The sequence below is a fragment of the Aotus nancymaae genome, unplaced genomic scaffold (assembly GCF_030222135.1).
Source record: "Aotus nancymaae isolate 86718 unplaced genomic scaffold, 86718_ANA_hifiasm-v0.15.2.pri h1tg000057l, whole genome shotgun sequence".
In the NCBI taxonomy this organism is placed as follows: Eukaryota; Metazoa; Chordata; class Mammalia; order Primates; family Aotidae; genus Aotus; species Aotus nancymaae.
This window is the reverse complement of record NW_026988471.1, coordinates 787,844-810,818: the sequence shown is the minus strand read 5'-3', so window position 1 is coordinate 810,818 and position 22,975 is coordinate 787,844. Positions and strand designations below refer to the sequence as shown.

Sequence of the window (22,975 nt, the reverse complement as noted above, 5' to 3'; positions counted from 1 at the left end):
TTTACATAAACAGTTGCTGACTTTAAAGCATTATTGCTCCCAAAGTATTTCTGCTGCCATGATTTCACTTCAGCCTCATGACAACTCTGTGAACAAGCATCACTATCTTTGCCATTTTCCAGATGCAGAGAATTGGAGAGTCAAAGACATGAATTCTAAGCAGCTTTTAACTGGCAGAGTACTGGTCGGAATCTTGTGTTCTATTTCAAAATAGGATGGCTTTTCCATTATGCACGGGAATGTGAGCACTTTCTCAAGAACACACAGAGAAGTTCTTATCACATACATCACATAGACATAATCAATATCACATATATCAACATAAAACTGAAGGCAAATTCTACATAAAGTATCTAGGTGAATTAATATTTATCGTATGAATATTATACTGTCTTACAGTGTATCACATGTATTTGTACTTGTGCATAATCATATGTAATACACTGTCTCACATCGCATGTGATAAGACGGTCCACTGGATTAGACTACAGAGCAAACGGTGGCTCGTGGCCCCTTTGTTTTCTAGACGTTGTGTCACACAGATCTCCACAATGACCCCCCTGCCTCCGGAGGACTGGCCAGGAGTGATTCCACCCCAACTGCAGCTGTTGCCAGCAGCTAAGAGGCTTCAGTTCTTCAGTAGCCCTCCCCTACTTCATCTGTGTTAGTCTGTTGTCATGCTGCTGATAAAGACGAACCCAAGACTGGGAAGAAAAGAGGATTAATGGACTCATGGTTGCATGTGGCTGGGAAGGCCTCACAATCATGGTGGAAGGCAAAGAGGAGCAGGTCACGTCTTCCATGGATGGCAGAGGGCAGAAAGAGAGCTTGTGCGGGGGAACTCCTCCTTATAAAACTGTCAGATCTCAAGAGACTTACTATCATGAGAACAGCACAGGAAAGACCTGCCCCCATGATTCAATTACCTCCCACCAGGTCCCTCCCACAAACCCATGGGAATTCAAATGAGATTTGGGTGGGGACACAGCCAGCTATATCGACATCCCACCCTGGAGCACTTGATTTTTAAAATAGAATTTATCTTATCTCTAGACTGATGCCAAGCACACACTGAAACCCAAATTTCTGCAGGATATTCTCAGGCCCTGGGGATGCTGTTCTCCGCCGACACCAGCTGGATGCTTCTCGCAAGGGGAACCTGAGAGCGACACGAGCCCTGCCCAGACCCACCTCCAAGCCCTCAACTCCCAGTCATCCATAAAAACACACAGGCGGGGAACAGCAGCCTCAGCTGGCTGGGAGTGCAGGAGAGTCAAGAACCCGGATCTGAGGCCAGGATGATGAAGAGGTTTCCACAGGTTGGTAACAGAAACAGAAAAAGAAGCTGGAAATCCTGTAAATGATACCAGCAAAACACCTTCATCCCAAACACACGATTATCAACACCATTCCTGATAGCTTCAGCTTTATACTTAGAGAGTCAAAAAATTTTTAAAGGACAAGATTGCTGTGTATGCACACACACTCATGTGGTAAAAAATACGGGCTTATACAGAGACCTGATAATTTCTTTTTGGACAAAGTGAAAAGGAAAAAAGACTCAAAATTTATAAGGAGCCTGCCCCATTCCCTTCCAACATGGCAGCTACTGTGTCACCGACCACATTGTACAAACAAGGAGCCTGCCCCATCTCTTCCAACATGGCAGCTACTGTGTCACCGACCACATTGTACAAACAAGAAGGAGCCTGCCCCATTCCCTTCCAACGTGGCAGCTACTGTGTCACTGACCACATTGTACAAACTAGGAACCTGCCCCATTCCCTTCCAACATGGCAGCTACTGTGTCACCGACCACATTGTACAAACAAGGAGCCTGCCCCATTCCCTTCCAACATGGCAGCTACTGTGTCACCGACCACATTGTACAAACAAGGAGCCTGCCCCATTCCCTTCCAACATGGCAGCTACTGTGTCACCGACCACATTGTACAAACAGGGAGCCTGCCTCATTCCCTTCCAACGTGGCAGCTACTGTGTCACCGACCACATTGTACAAACAAGGAGCCTGCCCCATTCCCTTCCAACATGGCAGCTACTGTGTCACCGACCACATTGTACAAACAAGGAGCCTGCCCCATTCCCTTCCAACATGGCAGCTACTGTGTCACTGACCACATTGTACAAACAAGAAGGAGCCTGCCCCATTCCCTTCCAACATGGCAGCTACTGTGTCACTGACCACATTGTACAAACAAGAAGGAGCCTGCCCCATTCCCTTCCAACGTGACAGCTACTGTGTCACTGACCACATTGTACAAACAAGGAGCCTGCCCCATTCCCTTCCAACATGGCAGCTACTGTGTCACCGACCACATTGTACAAACAGGGAGCCTGCCCCATTCCCTTCCAACATGGCAGCTACTGTGTCACCGACCACATTGTACAAACAGGGAGCCTGCCTCATTCCCTTCCAACGTGGCAGCTACTGTGTCACTGACCACATTGTACAAACAAGGAGCCTGCCCCATTCCCTTCCAACATGGCAGCTACTGTGTCACCGACCACATTGTACAAACAAGGAGCCTGCCCCATTCCCTTCCGACATGGCAGCTACTGTGTCACCGACCACATTGTACAAACTAGGAGCCTGCCCCATTCCCTTCCAACATGGCAGCTACTGTGTCACCGACCACATTGTACAAACAAGAAGGAGCCTGCCCCATTCCCTTCCAACGTGACAGCTACTGTGTCACTGACCACATTGTACAAACTAGGAGCCTGCCCCATTCCCTTCCAACGTGGCAGCTACTGTGTCACCGACCACATTGTACAAACAAGAAGGAGCCTGCCCCATTACCTTCCAACATGGCAGCTACTGTGTCACCGACCACATTGTACAAACTAGGAGCCTGCCCCATTCCCTTCCAACGTGGCAGCTACTGTGTCATCGACCACATTGTACAAACAAGAAGGAGCCTGCCCCATTCCCTTCCAACATGGCAGCTACTGTGTCACCGACCACATTGTACAAACACGGATCCTGCCCCATTCCCTTCCAACGTGGCAGCTACTGTGTCACTGACCACATCAAACAAACAAAAACTCCTGGTGAAATGATGAAAAAACATCATTTTTTCCCACTACTTATTAAGTAATTTTATGTGATATGTCTTAGGCAACTAGGAAGAACCAAGCTTAGAAACCCATCATCCATTTGTGACGTTTGTATATCTCATCATAAAGCAAGAAAACCAGTAGAAATGAATGAGTTTTAAAAATCCACCATTTATACATTTAGAATTTCAAAAGTTAATTCCAAGTAACATTTGTCTTAAAGATGTCATTGTACCCAACACCCAAAGGTCGCTTGGAAATACAGCACAGCGGTGGCAGTGGCCGGGGCAGGACCAGAATGACCTTTAGGAAGGAACAAGAGAGCAGGAAAAGAAAACACGGTGCATCCAACTCAGATCCAAAAGAAAGGCAGAGACAAAACGAAATCCAAACGCAGCAAGAAAGAAACATGGGTGAGATTTTAGACAATAAAAGGGAAACACAAAATCGTGGAAATGATTAATATGAGATTTAATTATTCAAAACCTTTTGAGGAATGGTGACCATTGATGAGCCTCACACATAAACACCCTAACTCACTGCAGATGACCAATGTGCCCTTCGTAATTGGAAGAAAAATGCATCATCTGACCCAGCAACGATACGGAAGCAAAGCTTAGTCACCAGAATTAATCAAAAGGAATATACATTCTCTAAGTTAAAAATGATGTGTCAGAAACAACATCTGCCTTAATTCTTTAATCCCATACGTGAACGACCAAAGCAAATGGGAAACATGTCGACTGGAAGTCGCAACGATTCTAAAATGTATTCGGAATTTTAGGATCAAGTAAAGAAGCCCATGTAGCCTTTTGTCCTATAAGACACACACCGTCAGGACAGCTGTGTGGTGGTGATGTGCTGAGAATATTGCCTGGGGACCTCCTGCCCGGAGTGTGAAGCTGAACATTTCCCCCAAGGTAGCCGGCACACTAGTCAAGAAACGATAAATAGAAACACAACCAGACCCAGGTCAGAGAGCTGCTGCCATGCAAGGGCACGGCCACAGTCTCTCTGGGTGCCCGGAGAGGCCAGGGCACCTCCCCCGGGGCAGGAAGGGTCCTAGTGAGTCACACCATCCCAGGCAAGGATGGGAAGGTGTGGGTGGGCACTCAGGGGCTGGTCACCGAGAGGGACGCTGAAGAAGCTTAGGAGGCCACTGGAGGGGAACTTAGCAATTTAGCGAGCATGGGGAAGTTCTGGGAACTCAGGGCTGACGAAGGCAAAAGATAGGACTGGGGGAGGCAGAGAGGCACACACACCTTTGGGGTGGTTCTTGGGCACAGGTGCAGAAGAGGGGGCATTCTTCAAGGCAGGGGCCATCCAGAGGCTAAGGTGAGGGAGGACCACCCAGACAGGTGGCGAGGAACTCACGGTGGGGAATCAGAGGGTCTCCGTGTCTGCTGATTACCCGGCAACATGGTGAGGTAGAGGGAGAGTCTCTGGGCAGGCAACTGCAGGGGCAGCAGCAACCTGGGGGCTGATGACCGGGAGGCTGCGTCTTACCAATGCTGGGAGAGCTTTCGTGGAAGATACAAAGAGGTAGGCTCCAAGTGGCTTAAAGTCTGCTTGTTTGGGCTGTTTTTATCTCAGTTGGATGTATATAAATTTGAGCTTGGTCCTGGTGGGTTTTGGCACTAACAGGTCTCAGCCTGCAGAGAAAAAATGAACCACCCAAGACTTGCCAATGCCATCTGCTGTGAGACTTGTTAACTCTGCTGTTTAAGACATGCCAGAGGTGTTGAACACATTCAGGAAGTATGAAGACTCCCTGATTCTTAAGATAATCGTGCTTAGCAATGCAGAGTTCAATGTTTTATATTTCTTTAATAAAATCAGAAGTATGTGGAAGAGAAAAGCAAACAACACCCGAAACCCATTCAGAGAGCAGCCCCACCCCCATACCTTCAACACCACCATCGCCAGGAGTCCCCCAGCCTCAACATGCACCTGCAGCTTACAGCCCGCTCTGCTCTGCTGAAGACCTTGCTCCTCCCCGTGTAGTCCAAGCCATCTTCACTCTGGCCTCTGGCTCAACAGTGCACCTGCCTCATCCCCTCCTCCACCCTGGCCCTCCAGCCGCACCCCTCCTCCACCCAGCCCAGTCCCTCCAGCCGCATCCCTCCTCCACCCAGCCCAGTCCCTCCAGCCGCACCCCTCCTCCACCCGGCCCAGTCCCTCCAGCCGCACCCCTCCTCCACCCAGCCCAGTCCCTCCAGCCCCACCCCTCCTCCACCCGGCCCAGTCCCTCCAGCCGCACCCCTCCTCCACCGGGGCCTGGTCTCTCCAGCCGTGCATCCCACCAGCCATCTCAGCGTCCTGTGCTCCCAGGCATCACCTCCTTCTGTGCATCCTTTGTCTACACCTGTGTCTCCCACTGAGCTCTGAGGACAGAAGACGTGCCATCTCCAGCTCTGAGCCCGCTTTCCCAGGTAAGCACAGACCTCCCAGGCTTCGGGGCAGGAGGAGTGGACAGCAGGCTCCTGTGTGGTCCGCGTTCAGCACAGGCTGCCTCTTACAGCTGGGGCTCCACGGTCCTAAGATCTGGTCCTTACACGTGGCCAGGTTATGCGTTCCTGCCTTGGGTCTTTACACACAAGCTCCTACAGCTCAGAGACTGTAAACAAACTGCCCTCTGATAGGTGGCGACTCCAGTTTTCAAATCCAGGGCCATCCAGTTACAAAGCCGCTGTTCTTAACCACCATCAAACACCCAGGACTCCGATTCCTGTTCATTGTCCCAAAGCCCCTGCACTCTGTCTCAGGACACTGCTGGTCCAGGCCAGGGCTCCGCCTGGGTCCTGCTGATTCCTGTCTCGGGGGAGGGGGATGTCTTCCTTCTGACCTCAGCACACCCAGCAGCCAGGAGCGGGAGTCCCCTCGAGGAGCTCTTCCATGCTAAGCAACTTTGCTGTGTGCGTCGGTGAACGCCAAACCTGCAGTCACCCTGGTGCCGCAAGATTCTGACAAAGCTTCTAGGTGACCCCAGGGTGCACTGCTTCCCCAGACCCCACAGGCACCACAACCCCGGCTGCTGTCCCCCCGCCCCATGTGTGCCAAAGGCTGTGTGTTTCAGCCCAAACGTGTCCAGCTCTTTCCCGCCTTTGCAAAGCCGTCTCCCCCACTCCGTGGGCCATTTGGGAAATCCCCACTCATCCTTTAAAAGATTTGCCTCACTTCCATATCACCATCTTCAGAAACCATTCTGAACCCCAGCCTGAATCCCACGCCTGTGTTTGTGGCCAGAGCTCCTGTCTACCTGCTGCCACAGTGGACCCAAGGAGGTGGGCAGATCTGAACTCACTCCGAGTGCAGTGGGGACCCAGGGAGGGCGTAGAGAAGGACGCTGAGATGGTGTGGGGCACGACACAAGGGTTAAATTAGGAGAACCCGGGAGGGGACCACCGCACGGTGGCAGCTGGCTGATTATTTCGCCTTCAGCTAAGGTGGCCAGGAGTGCAGAGGACTCATTTTGGAGGTAAAAGAGACAGTCTTGGGGGTGCACTGGGGACAACGGGTAGGGGAGTTAGTGGAATCAAGGATGGGCTTAAGCATGTGGCTTGAGCTCTTAGGCGAACGGCGGTGGCATTTATGGGTTTAGGAAGTTAAGAGCGCCCTATAAGCCTCTACGTGGATGGGGCATTGTGGCTGGAATGACTGCCGCTCGGCACGCTGCTGAGGCACCCCCAGGCCTGCAGGGGGCGGCGTCGGGGAGCCCAAGGGCACGAGTCGGGCGCTCAGGGCCGGGTGCTGACCCACCCGTGGATGGAGAGGCTCCTTCCTGACGGCATCCAGTCATGTCCAGATCCAACGTTCACGAGAAGGTGAAGAAAATCACAGTACCTGTTGTTGCACGCTCCCGTGATGAGTCTGTATTTGTTGGCCAGGCAGGTGTTTGGGCATTTTGGTGGCAGCATGTAGGCCAGGCATCCGGACATGTTTGCAACGACGCTCAGCAGATCTTCTGATAAAGCATCTGTGGAAAACAGGGAACCATGAATTCTGCGCTTGGAATCACAAATCCACCTAACAAATACTCTACTGCAGTCTCAAAAATGGCTCCAGCATCTGAATTTGGGATTCATATGTAACTGGGGTCACCGTTTTCGAAAAAAATCTGCTTTCTCCCTTTACATCAAGTGCTCACTCATTTAATCCCCTTGAGCTTCCTTATTGCTAGAAACATGGGGATTTTAAAATTTTATTTTGCTCTGTGATCTTTCAGAAAAGCAATCTAAGAGCTCTCAGCCCCCAGGGGCATAAGCCAGCAAATAACTTTGCAGCTACCATCATCTCTCACGAGCACGTCTCCCGGGCTCATTCATCACAACTGCACAGTCAGGCACATGTGCCCAGTAATGGCCGCAGTGCTTTAGAAGACAGCAAAGAGTAGAATTTATCCCGTGCCCAATGTGGAGAAACCTTGTCTTGATGAAGGTGCTGCACTTATCTATCACACCTTTCACTTCTCCTTTGTATTGATTTTTGGTTCCCTCGTAAATCTTTCCAGATGAGACGAGAGCCCAGAAAACAATTTCCTGGTTTGTTTGTCTGTTTCTTTGTTTCTTTGGTCAGCTACATCACTATAATTTATATGCTATTCAGCGAATGAAAGTGAGAGTGGCTTTGCTGTCCATTAGCAGAGGTGATCATCCGTTACTTCTCCAAGATGCTTCATATAAACCTATGATGATAATGCCACAGAACTTTGACTAACCAGATACCAGTGAAAGTGAGATATTCAGTAGAAAAAAAATGCCAGGAAGGAATGCATTACATTTCCAGACATGAGACAAACCAGTCTTTCAGTCATGGATGCTCACGAGCAACACAGTGCAAACGGCTCTGTGGGGACAGTTAGGTAAACCCTGGGGCTGCAGCGAGCGTTCAGCTGGGGGAGGATCAGCCTTCCTGGAAGAGCCGAGCACAGGTTCTTCCTGACAGGGAAGTCCTTGAGCGGGTGCTTGCAGACAACAAATCTTGTGCAATGGAAAAGAGCCACTAGGTTACAGTCACGTCATGAGACTAACGTGAAGGAACAGTCTAGAAGGAGAGGCACTGCCATTTCATGGAGTTATTGCTTGGTGATGAAGTAGCCAGAAGTAACGGGGAAGCTTTTTACCTTCCTCGCATTCTAAATTTTCTGGATTGGCTATGCTTACAATGGAAATAATTTTGAAACATTCTAAATTATGGAGTCCTTAAGTTCTACGTGATAGCCTGCTCCCCTAAACATCTGTCTCTACAGACCCAGCAACGGGCAAGTGTCTCTAAAACAGGGACCAGAAAGACCCACATCTTCTGACGCCAGGAGCTGCCATTTCCATAGGGGGCCTGGCGGGACCCGTGACAGGACTGTGGACCAAAGTTCTCGAAAGCATCGTTTGACCACATATTTGAAAGAAAAGGCCTTTCAAATGAATCTTAGGTTGCCATGAAATTAATTAAACTTCACTGTTAAGTTTAGGATTTGAGAATTCTGGTTAGTACTGGTTTAGCCAAGTTTGTCTTATTCTAAAAGCCAAGTAAACCAGCAGCGAATTGATTTATAGCGAGTTAGAAGGAGGAACTCAGAGGCCAAGTAGCTCATGACACTGCACAGAAAATAATCTTGATAAATTAACTAAAAAGACATTTCGCTTCCTTGCTCCCCATCACAGGAACCACTAATATGCCTTCTGACTGCCCGTGTTACCAGCTCAGTATCTTATGCCCATAGAGTGCTTTATAAAGAGATAAGGAAATGCTGGCATTTGCTCCTGGCTTACGCGCTGGCCTTCCGATCGCCGTCAGAGTGAGCAGTGCTGCTGTCCTCACCGCAGAGAGGAGCGGATTGGCTCTCCAAGGTCCCGGGGATCTCCGCTAAGGCAACGGGAACTCGGTGGGAACACGGGGCTTCCCACAACACGCTGCCTCACACGGCAAGGCCCCTCGTCGAAGAGGGTTTATGAAGGAGCTTGCCAAGTTTTAACTAGGAGGAAGGCTATGGGAGCATTCCTAAATTATTTTATACCATAAAATGGATGTTTAGCTTATCGAGCTAATTTTCAAATTTGATTTGAATAGGAGAGAAACAGCTATTTTTCAGAATAGCAAAAATAAGATATGGAGACTGTTTGGTAAGCATTTTTTTAAATTCCAGCTTTTGTGCTTGGAAAGAGCCGGAGTCCCAGCCTGCTCGGCCTCAAGTGAAAAACACGCTCTGAACAAGCAAGCCCTGGACAAAGTCACGGTGTCCTCCCTCAGGAGCGCCCTTCTAGTGGGGAGACGGGCACGCATTACCGGTGGGGTGCCGTGACTGCTGGGTTCTGGGGAGACGGGCACGCATTACCGGTGGGGTGCCGTGACTGCTGGGTTTGGGGGAGAGGTGCGCGCATTACCGGTGGGGTGCCGTGACTGCTGGGTTTCCAGGCTGACTTTTCTTTTCATCGCTTGTATTGATGTTTCCATTATCTCTGCTGCTCGGGCAATCGCGCCGCTCGTTGGCTCAGGAAGTTTGGAAAAAGACAGAAGCTGAGCTGGGGAAAGGATTTCTCTTTTTTTGAGGTTTCTATGGCACATAAAGAAGACATAGAATAGATCATTTGTCTATGGCAGCTTTGGTACTTAATTACTATTTAAATAAGCAGACGTTTGTTGAGTAACTACTGTGTCCCAGACCGTGCGACGGGCACTGCGGGGCATGCGAAGGTGAAACGTGCAGCGGCTGTCCATGGGCTCATCAGGTTTCGTAATAGAAACGGTGTCAGTGAGCATCAGTATTGAACGATGATGAGAACGGCTCATCCTTCCCTTTCCAAAGCTGCCGTATCTGAACAAATTTGATTCTCATAACAATCGTCGACAGACCATCACATCCAAACCGAGACATGATTTGCTTATGTCCCAGCTGATGAAACAGGAGCCTGGAGAGTACACGGCCTCAACCCGATCTCAGAGCCAAGGCCTGGCGAGGGCACCTGTGTCCCGGCTGTAACTTCTTCCCTTCCCACTCCAGCGCAGCCCCGGGGCGGGGCAGTGAAGGTGTTCACAGTAGAGCTACATACACCCTCATAGAAGAAGACACCTGTGAAACCTCCCCTCACCTGCAGCCCCCTCACCTGCAGACCCCTCACCTGCAGACCCCTCACCTGCAGACCCCTCACCTGCAGCCCCCTCACCTGCAGCCCCCCTCACCTGCAGACCCCTCACCTGCAGACCCCTCACCTGCAGACCCCTCACCTGCAGACCCCTCACCTGCAGCCCCCTCACCTGCAGCCCCCCTCACCTGCAGACCCCTCACCTGCAGACCCCTCACCTGCAGCCCCCCTCACCTGCAGACCCCTCATCTGCAGACCCCTCACCTGCAGCCCCCCTCACCTGCAGACCCCTCATCTGCAGCCCCCCTCACCTGCAGCCCCCCTCACCTGCAGGCCCCTCACCTGCAGCCCCTCCTCACCTGCAGCCCCCCTCACCTGCAGCCCCCTCACCTGCAGACCCCTCACCTGCAGACCCCTCACCTGCAGACCCCTCACCTGCAGCCCCCTCACCTGCAGCCCCCCTCACCTGCAGACCCCTCACCTGCAGACCCCTCACCTGCAGCCCCCCTCACCTGCAGACCCCTCACCTGCAGACCCCTCACCTGCAGCCCCCCTCACCTGCAGACCCCTCATCTGCAGCCCCCCTCACCTGCAGCCCCCCTCACCTGCAGGCCCCTCACCTGCAGCCCCTCCTCACCTGCAGCCCCCCTCACCTGCAGCCCCCCTCACCTGTAGGCCCCTCACCTGCAGGCCTCACCTGACCTGTAGCCCCCTCACCTGCAGCCCCCCTCACCTGCAGCCCCCCTCACCTGCAGACCCCTCATCTGCAGCCCCCCTCACCTGCAGCCCCCCTCACCTGCAGGCCTCACCTGACCTGTAGCCCCCTCACCTGCAGCCCCCCTCACCTGCAGCCCCCCTCACCTACAGACCCCCTCACCTACAGCCCTCTCACCTGCAGCCCCCCTCACCTACAGACCCCCTCACCTACAGCCCTCTCACCTGCAGGCCCCTCACCTGCAGCCCCCCTCACCTACAGCCCTCTCACCTGCAGACCCCTCACCTGCAGCCCCCCTCACCTACAGCCTCCTCACCTGCAGCCCCCCCTCACCTGCAGGCCCCTCACCTGCAGGCTTCACCTGACCTGTAGCCCCCTCACCTGCAGCCCCCCTCACCTGCAGACCCCCTCACCTGCAGACCCCTCACCTCACCTGCAGGCCCCCCTCACCTGAAGGCCCCCCTCACCTCACCTGCAGACCTCACCTCACCTGCAGGCCTCCCGTCACCTGAAGGCCCCCCCTCACCAGGAACAAATGACTTTGTCAGTCACAGAAGCAGCAGAGCCGGAGCATAAGCACCTGTGGGGCTCCCCAGGACTCGGCATGGCGGACAGGATAGAGACCCTCCCCAAAATGCACGCTTTCCTTGGAGACATTTATCTAAAATCTATCTGAGCAAGAAATTTGGCTGATAGGAAGAACGAGAATCTCTGAGATCTGAAGGCCAAGGGCACTGCTTCTGATGAAATCCACTTTCTGTGCCTCCTAGAGCATCACCTACATGCACTTCAGGGCTCACCTGTGTCATCCTTTCTCTCACCTGGCACCCACAGGACAACACAAGCTGGCACCAAAAGGGCTACATCAGGGAAAGAGCTCAGCTCCTGACCATGGCCTACAGTGTCTCACCCAGTGGGTCCACTGGATGGGTCCCCAGGCCACGCTGCTCGTGCCAGCCCTTCCTGTCCCTGTCACTGCCGTGCAGCCCAGAGGGCTCTCCCTCGCTGGCTGGTCACGGTCTCGTCGTGTCCACGCTCTGCAGAGCTTAGCCTACAGGGAGCTCAGTTCAGGAGAGCCTGGAGAGGTGCTTCAACCACCCCACAAGCCACAGCAGTCTGCGCTGTTCATCTGCAGCTATTTCCCAGGGGCCGCAGCCGTGGGTCATTCCGGAGGCAGACACATGTTACTGTAAGACCTCAGCTTCAGCACACGAGCAAGATATTAAGGGGCGACACTTGCAGGCTCTAAATTGCAGCACAATGTCTGAAAGTCAAACTCCAGTTAGGGGAACTGTGACTCCAGCTGATTTCGCATTCTTAGTGTGTGGAGCCCAGGGCAGAGCCATGTGTCAGACATGTGTTCGCACTGATTCTCCGGATCGGTCTTGGCTCGTGGACACCATCCAGAAGCTTCATTTGATTGAGTAAAAACACTACTTTAGCTGGTCTATCTGCTGCCCCAGCAATGCCCAGAACGTTTCACTGTGAACACTGAACAGACGCACATGGTATCACCAATCTAAGTGCAGATATTCCGGGCGGAATACGCTCCGGAACTCACAGTGAATTCTGAATATTGGAAACTGTCCCTGAATGCTGAGAAGGAACGAATTTACTGCTCAAGGAATATGATCCTGGAGAGAGCATGGGCGAGCCACGGAGACCGATGGGAGCATGTGATTCCTTGGCCTCTGGTCTCCCCGGACCCACAGCCTCCTCGTGCTAATGCTTTTCTGCCCTCACCCAAATCACACAATTAGGAAGGGGAGAAAGGGAAGGAGTTGCTCCCGCCCTACTTGGGCACCAAATCTGAGGTAGGAAGTGTGTGCAGTCCTCAGAGAGAGAGAGAAAAAAAAAAAAAGCACGCTCAGAGTGACTGCAGTTTAGACTTTGTTTTAAAGGCAAGTAAGTGCAAGCTTTGGCTCATTCAGGGTCGGTTCCCCAACTGAGTGTGGTCCTGGTGAGGCCCTTGCAGGAAGCTGGGTGAGTCCAGAGGCCTTTGCTCCTCACGGCAGTGGCCGCTCTCTGCCACGGTGGGATCAATGCACATTGCCCTGTCCGAGGGGTGCCTGCCAGGTCGTGTCTTCCTCCAGAACGTACTGCACACTCTCCCGTCAAACAGGGATGCTCTTCCCCAGAGCCTGGGCCGGCGTGCTCACTGCACGTTGTAAAGATCCGGGTCCCCAGGTACAGGCCCCCGTCACCAGTGAGCAGCCTGTCCTGGTCTCCTTCCCATTGCTCTATGGGAGCTGGTCTCAGGGAATGAGGACAAACACTAAAACTCTGGCTGCATCTACCTTGGGAGCAAAGTCCTCCGTCCCCGACCCCACGCTACCCAGGTAAGTGACGTGATGCGTGAGGGCGAAGGGTGGAGTCTCAGGCGCTCCTTTTTCATAAACACTTTCCAAACGCCCGGGCCACACCGCCGTCCGCGAGCCCGTGGAAGAGGGAACTTCGGCACACTCTCGCTTCCGATATTATTATTTAGGGAAAAGTTCTGTTTTCCTTTTCAGCTCTAAAGTAACTAGATGTGTTTTGAAGGGTAAAAGCATTTTATTACTATTAAGACTTTTACTCAAAGCCGGTTCTCTAACCACCAGCCATCACGTTTTCTGATGATCTGTAACAAACCCATCCCTAAATGAAGTGCACCACTCAGGGGTCTGTCTTTACAGAAGGGGCAGGGACCTGTGGGAATATAAAATGATCTCATTCATCTCTGTGTCGCAGCATCTGGAACGATGACTGTTCCTCAGCAGAAACAGAATTTCTTAAGGAAAGAAACACAGTTGGAATAGGTATACAGGTAATTTTTGAGAGCTATCAAAAGGCAAATCTTGCCAAGAGTCTCTGCAGCAGACACCTCTCCCTGGCTTCCCCCACTCCAGTGCATCCTTAGGATCAAGGCGTTGATTTCAAAAGGGGCCTGGTAACATGCAATTTGTAAACCAAAAATAAGATTCTAATGTCCTCCGCTAAACACCTGAGTGGATTCCTCATCTCGGCCAAGAGCATTCCAAAGGTAACCGGAAAAGCTGGTTCAGGCCGTGACGGGAAAGTCATGGGTTGGACGTGCCTCATTGTACCCACCGGCATCAACATCAGCACAGACCTTAAGTCTGATAGGAAACATTCACGATCTATTCTCTGCGATGCCTGCTAACCTGGAGGCTTCATCACAAAAGCTTGGTGCCCACAAGCCTTAACGCAACCCAGACATTCCTTCCTATTGATAATTGTTTCAACCAACTGCCAATCAGAAAAATGTGACATCTGCTTACGACCTGGAAGCTCCCCACCATGTCCATCTGACACGTGTTGATTGGCGTCTTATGTCTCTCTAGGATGTGTAAAAGCAAGCTTTCCCCCAGCCATCGTGGGTGCATGTCCTCAGGACCGCCTGACACTGTGACACGGACGCTTCCCTAACCTTGGCAAAATAAACGTTCTAAGTGGATCGAGATCTGTCTTAGTCCTTGGGTTCACAACTTGCCACCACAAGAGCAGCACACACTCCTAACTACGCACGTGGCACCCACCCCCCTCCCCACTCCCCACTCCCACCTCTTCCCAAGTAATTCCTGCCCGTTTTACACATATTACAGCGTGCATGAGTTTATGAGAAATATTTTTTTCCTTATTTTCCCTTTGATTCAATTTTTAGGAAATAAATAACAATTTGTTTGCAACCAATGTGAACAATAAGGTATTTTTCTGGCTGAAATAATAGAAATTTGGAATACATTAACTGCTGTCTTTTGATACTTTGTATCTCAAGAGCTTCTATAATTATGAGTCAACTTTCTACAAAATAATAAGCGTGGAAGGACAAACTGCTTCACAGGTTTTCTGCTTTTCTTTTCTTTTTCTAAATGGGTAACATGAGACCACAGTATCCTTAATAGTGGTGTCTGTCACATAATCGCAAATGCTAAGTACCTAAAGAATGGAGGCGCGCCCCATTTAATTATCTTTTATGTGCCTCGGGTCATGTCACAGTCACATCACCAAAGATCCGGATCTAGGTCTCGCTTTTGTCCCTAATCTGTCCTAATCCTTGAGGAGAGAGGCCCGTTTTGCTATCAGGAGCCTCTATCGTCCTTTGACGATCCAGGAAATACGTAACAACAGAGGGGACCTGGACCGATGGAGGGTACCGTGTCTGCAGGTGTTGGCTGGATCACGGTGCTCTTCCTCTCTGCCTTGCTAAAGAACGATTGGAGATTAAATACCAGTTCTGGCGGCTGCTTACATGGGACACCGGGGAAGTAAATGAGCCCTGGCAAGCTTCAGGTTTCCATTTGCAATTGTGAAAATCAGGCCACGCCTGTGCAGATGTCGGGGGGACGCGCCCGTAGGTGGCATTGGGGGGGCGGCCCCTCCGCAGGGCTCACCTCTGCATCGTGGCGTACATGGCGGTGTCTACCAGGCACTTGCTTTCCTCCAGGATGCTGGCAATGCGAGACTCCGCAGGCTTTCCTAGAAACAGAGTGTCACACAATCAAAGCGCAGTGACGGTTCGGCAATTCCCTGACGCTGTCGCTTTGCCCCTCAAGCCCGTGCTGCTGTGGTGAGGCCCACACAGCTTCCGGGGCAGGCGGGTTGGCCAGGTCCCGGGGGTCGCTTCCCTCTAGGGCCTTTGCTTCCCCATACAGAGGGGCGTCCGTTCCCCACGCACAGAGCTGCCTGGAGGATGGGACGAGTGAGTCGCTCACCTTAATTTCTCACTTGCCCAAGTCACTTAAATGATTCTGAGTAACTTATATTCTGAATATTTATCACTGGTTACCTGAACTAGCGGTAAAGTTGATAATAAGATTTGCCTATCTTAATTTGTGTACTTAATAAAAGATAAAATGCTTCCATTATACCAGCATGTTCCAGCGAAAACACTCACTCCTATGTTACTCGTTATAGAACCTGGAACGTTTCTGGGTAAAAATGTGAAGTTCTAGACGGTAACAGGAAGACGGCAGTGCTTCCAGTCATGATCACACAGCGCTGCTGAATGCACTTGTGAGGCATCAACACTCCATCAAGGGAAATGATGGATCCCAAAAGCAGATACAAGTCCCTGAGGGGACACCAGGCTCCCGCTCTCCGCCCGGCCCAGCGGGGCGTCTGCAGGAGGTCGGCCCAGGAGAGGCGCCTGCAGGTTCTTCAAGGCTTCAGCCCCAAGCGCCTTCCATGCTGGTCCCCACCCAGGCAGCAAACAAACTCCCCCATCACTTCTTCCTCCTCACTCTGCCCCGCCCCGTCTGTTCCCTGGACCACCCAATTTCTCCTGGTGTGACACAGCCAGGTTAAGAAAACTCCATGGCGGATCTCTCTTGGGGTTCTGGGATGAGTTACCCGTGGTTAAGCACTCGGGGCAGAGGGTGACCCCTCAGGGTTGGGCACAGAGGCCCCGGTGTGGGGCTTCATGGAGCGAGGGCAGGAGGGAGGGAGGGGCACCCAGCTGGGCTCACAGCTCCACCAGGGCCCCCCAGCACAGCCAGCAGAGCTGCGGGCTCTGGGTGTGGAGTCTGAACAGGGGACCCGGTTTCACACCAGCGTGGGCGAGCTCAGGAAGTAAGATGTAGGGGGTGGGACGGATGCCCCTGGGAGTGAGTAGGAGCAGAGAGAGGAAGGGCAGCCTGGGACTCACAGGACCGGTGGCAGAGGCCGACCTCAAGGAGCAGCATTCGGGGCTTTACCAAGATGCCTTTCAGCTCTCAAGAGCCAGGGAACCACCTATTCCACAAAGGCTTGAGGTATAAGACACTTGGAATTTTCATTTATTTTCTTCTTATTTCCTTCTGAACCCGCTGCAATTTCCCAGGCGACTCAACTCACAGTTTGGATTCTGAGGTCAGCCATGGCAGCTTATTTGTCAAAGCTGTGCCCCCACTCCGCTCCTCACCCCCCAGGCAAGACTCTGGTGCTTTTGGGATGTTCTGGCATTCTTAAGTGGCAGGGGGTGACGGCCATGGGCTCTGGAGTGAGACCAATCTGCCTCCGCGTGACGCAGCAGATCACTTCACCTTGCACAGTTTTCTCTGCTAGCCGCAGAGTGACGTCTTAGGATGGTTTTAGAGAGAAGTTTGCAGGGCTCTTGACCGCGGGCTGGCAAGCGCTCAGTGCTCCGGACCCTGGTGCCATTTGCTTTCAGCCTCTGGCCGCTCTCTCTCAGCTGCATTCCCAGGTTCTCTTCCCTCAGTGGTCTCCCTCCTGTTGGCATCACCCCAGGTGCATTCCTGGCTCCTCTGACCTTTACCCTCCCCTCTCACCCTCCTTTCGTCCTCTCTCAGTAAACACCTGTTTTCAACCTTAACGCCTCTCCTGGGCCACGCCATCCTCCTCTGTTCCCCACTGAGGGGAGTTAATGGCCTGAAATAATCACCTGCCAACTCCAGTCCCCCAGCAAGAAACCCGGGCGTGGTCTGTCCTGCCGTTCACTCACCATGCTGTGATGTCCCCACAATCCCTCTGGAAGAACGTCTCACTCCTGCCTGGCCCCTGCGACTCTCACGTTCCACTGCCTTAGTAGAAGGAGCTCTCCACAGGCTCCTGCACTGATCCCCCCACCTCCCGTCCTCCTGTCCCTCCTGCGTCACCCAAGCGACCTTTCTAGAACAAGGCCTGCCTCTGCCTGTGCCTTTGATGAAAGCATCTGAAGGCTCTGGATGCCCATGGAATTGCACGCAGGCCCTCCTCAGAATTCAGGACGTCCACAGCCTGGCCAAGACTGACCTCCACGCTGCAGAGCTGAGGACGATTATCCTTCGTCTCACGAAATTGTCAACCTCAAGCTCCCAGCTTTTCCTTTATGAAATTTTGATCCTGCTGATCTTTAGGAACCAGAAAAAAAATTAGCTCTGTCACTCACACCACCTGTGTACGTGCATTTTCTCAGTGAGGGCTCTGCAAAATTCTGTGCTATTCACGACTGAGACCAAAGGCTGGTTTTCAGCAGGTACTTGATAATTATTTAGGAAGCAACTGATTAAATACAAGGAAATGCTTATGTTTTTCCACTATGCTTGGAAATGGCAGTTACTAGAGAGGTAATTTTCTGTTATTGATCAATATTAGTATATTGTTCAGTTTAACCGGTCACATGTTGCTTACTCTCTGGTTTCTTTTGATTGGAAAATATTTTACAGAATTAAAACAATATTTTTATAGGCTTACAAATTATTATTGTCTTTTAAGTTTCATAAACTAAATACATTTCTGTATAAAACGTCCTGCCAGAGACACACAATTCTCATGGGATAGTCTCAAGTCTCTGTTGGGAGCCACAGTGTTTCATCGTTTGGGTTAAATACTTCTCGGCTGAATAGAGATGATCGGTACCCTCTGTAGGGGAGGAAGGAACCTCCGCTCTCCCTGCATCTTAATTTTATGGGGCATTTTAAATTCGACTGACAAAAGGCACATTCACAAGAGGAAAACCCACGGCAGGTTACTAACCTGGCCTCCTGCTTCCGCAAGGGAGCCCCTGAGCGCCCGGAGATGGAAACTTGGAGGGACAGTTAGAACTCCGCTGCACAGCCCCTCAGCAAAAGAACACCCCATTTCCAAGAAGCTGCAAGACCAAAGCGAAGGACTTTGAGCTCCCAGGAAACACATTGCGAGGAGGCCGCTCTGGGGCAGCTACGGGAAGGGAGGCTGGGGCTGCACTCAGGCTCCCCACACAAATGCCTCTGGGCTGGTTCCAGGCTGTTGAGGGCCTGGGCTCTGCTGGAGAGGGAAGGGGACACTTCTGTGGATTTATGTTCTACTTTTAGGCAAACGGGGGGTGCAGACAGCTTTTCCTGCATCTGCTTCTTCTCAGTTTCCAGCAGCTCACGTTAGCTCTCCCGCCACCAGGGAGCTGGGTGGCCGGCTTTGAGCCCCTTCCCATCGTCAGCCCTGCAGCTGCCCGTCCTTCTTTGTGCCAAGCAGTCCCAGGGAAGAGGAGTCGGATGCCAGGACCATAGACTTAAGGAGTTTGAACCTGACCTTTATTTTTTTCAGAACTGAACACTGAATTCCAGGGAGTCACAGGACTTAATTACTCGCCCTGCAGAAGTGGCCCGATGCTCCCTGCCTGCGCCTTCTCAAGATTGCTCCTGCTCTGAGAGGCGCAAGGCATGGGTCCCCCCAATTCTCCTTTATGCATTTTCATATTGTTTATTAAACAGGCGGGATTCAGGGATGCATTATGCAAGAACACACTGTATTTCAGAAAGAAGAAGGAAGTTGCCTTGTTCCAAAGACTGTTCATGTAAAAAAAAAATTATATATATGTATATGAAAGCCAAAATCTTTCTTCACCAAAACCATAAGCTCCCAGGACCAGAGCTTTGCCCCTGAATGATTCTAAGCACTTGATTTCCGTTCAGAGTTGTGTGTTGATCCTCACTTTAATCATTGCTGTTGGCCGAAATTTATAAACTGGGGGAAGGTTTTCCAACTTTCCTTTTTAAACAAACTCACTCGCTAGGCAAGCTCCCCACGTCTTCCCAGTCCGCGGGCACTGCCTCGGCTTCCCGTTGCTCATTTGCGTCTTATTTTCTTTTAACCACTGTAACTTGTGGAATATTTGCCATAAAGATAATTGCACATAAATCTTGATTTTACACAAATGCTGGACTGCAGCTCGGTCTGTGCAGTGATAAACACACAGGGCTCCGGTGATGAGCACTCAATTCAGCGCTTTAGAGCGGGGGTTGAGAGCAAACTTCTCTTAGATGACAATGGGTATGAGTAGATTTTGGGGGGAAATGAAACTTTTTCGAATTTCAAAGCCTCTTGTTACAGAATTTGCAGGTGCTGAAGTTCATTTCTCCTTGTGGTTTGACCCTGGGGGATCTTGCTCTGGAACAAGAGTCTCTCCCAGTCTGAGCACCTGCCGAGATCTTTCCCTCTTGATTCACATCTTCCATGATTTACAGACAAGTTGATAAAGCTACAGACTCTCTCCAGGACTGATGTTTTTCTTCTCTCTCTCTCTCTGAGATTCTCACTCTGTCACCCAGGCTGGAGTGCAGTGTCACGATCTCCACTCACTGCAACCTCCACCTCCTGGGTTCCGCCGATTCTCGTGCCTCAGCCTCCTGAGTAGCTGGGATGACAGATGGTCACCACCATGTCCAGTTACTTTTTTTGTATTTTGAGTAGAGATGGGGTTTTGCCATGTTGGTCAGGCCGGTCTTGAACTCCTAGCCTCAAGTGATCTTCCCGCCTCGGCCCCCCAAAGTGTTGGGGTTACAGGTGTGAGCCACCCCACTGGCCTGATACTTCTCACTGAGCACTTATCATCACGCTTCAAGTATGAGGATGAGTGTTGGTTCTCTGTGAAGACCTGGGACGTGAGGCTGAGTGACCACAGCCTTGCCACTTCTGAGCACTGCAGACCTCTATGCTTTGATCTGTAAAATGGGTGCCTGACAAATACCGGGCAAGCCGCCTGCCAAGCAGGACCCCTGCGGAGCGCTGTCTCCTTACAGGTGACCACGTGGCCTGGGGAACCGGGGTCCTCGTGGCCCTGCCGCACAGAGGCTGGGGAGCAGGCTGAGGCTTTTGCTTCCCAGAGTCTGTGAGCACAGGTGCCATAAACACACACATAATCACTGGGCATCAGCATTTTCCAAACGAATTTAAAACTGCAAAACAACTCTTAAAGGATGTAAAATTGAAACCCTGTGAGACACATAACATTTTTTAAGTAACTCATTCACATTTCAAATAAATAATAAGTCAGCTTGGAAATATTGGAGTGGGCGGGCAGAAGGATGCGTCCCGCTGTGCGGAGAAACTGTCAGCCGTCATGCTGTGCACTCGGGACGTATCACGCAAACGTGTAAGCAAAAGGAAAAGCTCAAACGTCTCAGAGATGGAAAAATAATTTTACAAAACTGCTTTAGCAAAAGCTGTGGATCCTGCATTCCTGTTGGCTTTTTAAATGTGATTTTTAAAATTAAAAACATGTTACAAAGTTTTAAATATTTTGTTGAGTAGCTCTCAGGTATAACGACTTGATCATAACTAGCTCCTGACTTCTAACATGCTTTACTCTGGTTTTATACATCCAGATCCTTAATACATATGAAATAAAATAACAGTAACTGATTCACAAACCACTGACTGAGCACCTGGCATGTTCTGGGTGACGGAGTGGCTGATTTATTCTGGGAAGATACGGAATCACTTTTTCCTGAGGTTCATGATATTGTGACTCTGATTTAATTTTTTTTTTTTAGTGTTTGCCAGGGCACTGCACTTGCAGCTTTAAATGGAGTATCTCATTCTTGCTCACGAATAACGGTGGTGATGGGTAATTTTCCAGTGTTATCCATGTGCAGGTGAGGGGCAGGAACCAGGGGTGAGTAGCGGATCCTTGCAGCATGGATGGAAGCTGGCAGGGAAAGGCCCCGTGGCTTCCCCCATCTCAGAGTGGGCAGTGACCAGCACATCCTGGGGGCTGTGGAGGGAGAGCTCTTTAAGGAGCCTACGAGTCTGTTAGGGACTTCACGGCAGCTCATAATATGACTATGAAGTCCTGAGATGCAGAAAATTGGGAAGAAAATGTGGCCCCCGCAAAAGGCTGGGCTGGGTGTGGCTGGGAGCAGCGAGGACTCCAGAGCCTGTGCCCCTGAAGCACAGACAAGGCCCCCAGGCCTGGGAAAGGCTGTCGAGGGCAGAGGTCCTAGTGCTGCTCCACGGCCCCGAGACTGTGTCCAGAGGCCCAGGGACCTGCCCAGCGAGGAGTCACCTGCTCCCGGGCCAGCGGTGTCTGCGGGGTGGGAACGTCCAGACAGACGCCCCCGCAGGCTTTGCTCCAGTGACACGTGTTCTCAGGGTTGGGACTTCATTTTGGCAAAAGTGGAGCGTTTATTTATTTAGCATAAGCAGAGTTTGATGTGTGATTATTTTAACCACTGCGACTTAGTGGCTTTCTTATCCTGTTTTCACGCTGTACCAGACTGATTCCAGAACACATATCCCAAAAGGTGTTTAATAAAAACTAATTTCGTAGCAGAAGAAAAACACTCCCAAAGAAATTTTTTAAAAATAGATATGAATAGGTAAAAGTGAAAATTTTCTATTGTGTCATCCAAGGAAAATCAGTTCCTTTTTAAAGAAAGAAATGTACAGTATTTTAATCTTCTAAAGTCAAGAATCACAATTCTTTTCTGAAGCATAACAAACATACGCTGCAGGGGCCTACACTGACCCTCAAGAGCTACCGTTACGCCCTCTATTTTGGTAAGTGAGAAAAGTAACTGTATGAGGCCCGAAGACCACAACGTGTTAGCTGCTTACCCCAGAGGAGTTCTTTGCCTCTCGAGATGAAAGGGAAGAAGGCGTCCGTGCAGGCCATGGCGAGCGCGGCAGCCAGGACAGCGAGTGCTCTCATTCTGCAGTTACCGGAGGGAAACAGAGCGCGGTGGAGCCGCGGCAAGGCCGTGGGGACCGCTCCCCCAGGCTCCAGGCGGCTCCTCCGCGGCAGGCGGCTCTCAGAGACCCGGGGTCTGCGAGGCCGGCGTCGCCGCCCTGTCGGGAGGGGCGCAGAAGCCGCGGCGCTGAGCCGGCCCCCAGGCCCTGGTGATTCAAAGGCAGAGTTTTCACAGTTGGTAGCTTCACTTGCCAAAGTATCTCAGTAACAGCCGATTTGAATGTCTGGTAATGCCACACAGTATCAACTTACTAGGAATAATTGTTGGGAATGAAGGAAATCTGTTTGATATATCTACGTGGCAAAATGTGAATACTGTTAGAAACTTGGCCTTTTAAAAAGTGATAAATAAAACCCCTAAATGCCTGTCGAATTTCTTAAAACATTCTTATGTCCATAAAATGATTTCAGAATTAAGTTGTTAAGATTCAAAATGCACCATTTCTACTTCACATCCTTGTTTTCTTATCTCAGGAGTCCTGTGGCTACTTTGAGCCCGTAGTTTTGTTCAGCAGGCGGCACCAGTGAGCCCGTGTGGAGGAACGTGTCTCAGTGGATGCTAACCCGTGAACCGGCCCTACGGGACCCGCGCGTTCCAGCCGAGGTCACCAGGCAGCCGGCCGGCCTTGCTAAGAGACGCCGCCCCGACCTGCCCCGACGGCCCCCATGGCAGCCTCT

The 22,975-nt window shown here is 51.2% G+C and overlaps 1 protein-coding gene across 4 annotated transcripts in view; it reads right to left on the bottom strand.

Moving 5' to 3' along the window:
* Positions 1 to 22,258, bottom strand: part of TPO (thyroid peroxidase) — a 94,118-nt gene extending 71,860 nt beyond the window's left edge. For all 4 annotated transcript variants that reach the window (XM_064363797.1, XM_064363798.1, XM_064363799.1 and 1 more), the window contains exons 1-4: positions 22,165 to 22,258; positions 15,267 to 15,351; positions 9,459 to 9,628; positions 6,922 to 7,054 (exon numbers count right to left, since the gene is read on the bottom strand). In XM_064363797.1, the coding sequence (XP_064219867.1) occupies positions 6,922 to 7,054; positions 9,459 to 9,628; positions 15,267 to 15,351; positions 22,165 to 22,258 (482 nt within the window). The remainder of the gene's footprint in view (positions 1 to 6,921; positions 7,055 to 9,458; positions 9,629 to 15,266; positions 15,352 to 22,164) is intronic.
* Between the last annotated feature and the right edge of the window lie 717 nt (positions 22,259 to 22,975).